Source organism: Salvelinus namaycush, unplaced genomic scaffold, assembly GCF_016432855.1.
Source record: "Salvelinus namaycush isolate Seneca unplaced genomic scaffold, SaNama_1.0 Scaffold2882, whole genome shotgun sequence".
NCBI lineage: Eukaryota > Metazoa > Chordata > Actinopteri > Salmoniformes > Salmonidae > Salvelinus > Salvelinus namaycush.
In genome coordinates this window covers 2,291-5,000 of record NW_024059766.1, presented here as the reverse complement: position 1 = coordinate 5,000, position 2,710 = coordinate 2,291, and the positions used below count along the sequence as shown (strand labels likewise).

General features: G+C 50.7%; 1 protein-coding gene across 1 annotated transcript in view; it reads left to right on the top strand.

Moving 5' to 3' along the window:
- Positions 1–948, top strand: part of LOC120039649 (stAR-related lipid transfer protein 13-like) — a 19,088-nt gene extending 18,140 nt beyond the window's left edge. The window contains exon 11 of the mRNA XM_038985057.1: positions 768–948. Coding sequence (XP_038840985.1) covers positions 768–948 — 181 coding nt within the window. The remainder of the gene's footprint in view (positions 1–767) is intronic.
- The last annotated feature ends 1,762 nt before the right edge of the window (positions 949–2,710 follow it).

The window sequence follows — 2,710 nt, the reverse complement described above, 5'->3', positions numbered from 1 at the left end:
ACTTTGCCCTGGTTAAAAGCAGTGGTTTGCGCTTTCAGTTTTGCATGAATGCTGCCTTCAATCCACAGTTTCTGGTTGGGGAATGTTTTAATAGTTGCTGTGGGTACAACATCACCGATGCACTTGCTAATAAACCCGCTCACCGAATCAGCGTATTCGTCAATGTTGTTGTTGGCCGTAATGCGAAACATGTCCCAGTCCACGTGATCGAAGCAATCTCGAAGTGTGGAATCCGATTGGTCGGACCAGCGTTGAACAGACCTGAGCGCGAGAGCTTCCTGTTTTAGTTTCTGTCTATAGGCTGGGAGCAACAAAATGGAGTCGTGGTCAGCTTTTCCGAAAGGAGGGCGGGGGAGGGCCTTATATGCTTCGCGGAAGTTAGAATAACAGGGTTTTACCAGGTTCTTGTCTTTTAACAGAGACTGACCTCTCAGTAACGATAAAGAAAGGAAAATCAGAGGAAAGTAAGCGTTTGAGGCCAGAGTTGTTCACCCCTGCTCTAAACCCTCACTAGGTTTCCCCTCCCTAATTTATAACCTAAGCATTGACTACTAGTACGGAGGCTAAACTGTACTCTTCCTACATAGTTACCCCTATGTTCATCTTTCCTTTGCCCCACTCTCTCTCTCTCTCTGTCTCTCCTTCTGTCTTTCTCTCTCTCTCTCTCTCTCTCTCTCTCTCTCTCTCTCTCTCTCTCTCTCTCACTCTCACTCTCACTCTCACTCTCACTCTCACTCTCACTCTCACTCTCACTCTCTCACTCTCAGGTCATGGCGTAACGATGTGTCTAAGGGTTGCAGTGTGTTGGTGTGTGTGTCAGTGGACCAAGAGGACAGTCCAGCCCTGGCTGCAGTCAGAGGGGTAGTTCTAGAGTCCCGCTACCTTCTGGAATCCTGCGGAACTGGCAGGTCCAGACTCACACACATCTGCAGGGTTGACCTGAAGTAAGTGTGTGTGTGTGTGTGTGGGAGTAGTAAGAGAGTGTATGGATACTGTAAATAATGACATTTAGTGGCAGACTCTCTTATCCATGGTGACTTCCAGTATTGCTGGATGGATCCAGAGAGACTAGAACCCACATGGTGTTGCAAACACTACCACTACCACTACCACTACCACCAACCCACCAACAACTACCACTACCACTACCACCAACAACTACCTCCAACCACCAACCACTACCACCAACCACCAACCACCAACCACTACCACCAACCCACCAACAACTACCACTACCACTACCACTACCACCAACCACTACCACCAACCCACCAACAACTACCACTACCACTACCACCAAACCACCAACCACTACCTCCAACCACCAACCACTACCACCAACCCACCAACAACTACCACTACCACTACCACCAAACCACCAACCACTACCTCCAACCACCAACCACTACCACCAACCACTACCACCAACCCACCAACAACTACCTCCAACCACTACCACTACCACTACCACCAACAACTACCTCCAACCACAACCACTACCACTACCACTACCACCAACCACTACCACTACCACTACCACCAACAACTACCTCCAACCACAACCACTACCACTACCACCAACCACCAACCACCAACCACTACCACCAACCACTACCACCAACCACTACCACTACCACTACCACCAACCACCAACCACTACCACTACCACCAACCACTACCACTACCACCAACCACTACAACCAACCACTACCACCAACCACTACCACTACCACCAACCACTACCACCAACCACCAACCACTACCACCAACCACTACCACTACCACTACCACCAACCACCAACCACTACCACTACCACCAACCACTACCACTACCACCAACCACTACCACCAACCACTACCACTACCACTACCACCAACCACTACCACTACCACCAACCACCAACCACCAACCACCAACCACTACCACCAACCACTACCACTACCACTACCACTACCACTACCACCAACCACTACCACTACCACCAACCACTACCACCAACCACTACCACCAACCACTACCACTACCACTACCACCAACCACTACCACCAACCACTACCACTACCACTACCACCAACCACTACCACCAACCACTACCACTACCACCAACCACTACCACTACCACCAACAACTACCACCAACCACTACCACTACCACTACCACCAACAACTACCTCCAACCACTACCACTACCACTACCACTACCACCAACCACCAACCACTACCACCAACCACCAACAACTACCTCCAACCACTACCACTACCACTACCACCAACCACTACCACCAACCACTACCTCCAACCACCAACCACTACCACCAACCACTACCACCAACCCACCAACAACTACCTCCAACCACTACCACCAACCACTACCACCAACCACTACCACCAACCACCAACCACTACCACTACCACTACCACTACCACTACCACTACCACCAACCACCAACCACCAACCACTACCACTACCACCAACCACCAACAACTACCTCCAACCACTACCACTACCACCAACCACTACCACCAACCACTACCTCCAACCACCAACCACTACCACCAACCCACCAACAACTACCTCCAACCACTACCACTACCACTACCACCAACCACTACCACCAACCACTACCACTACCACTACCACTACCACTACCACTACCACCAACCACCAACCACCAACCACTACCACTACCACCAACCACCAACCACTACC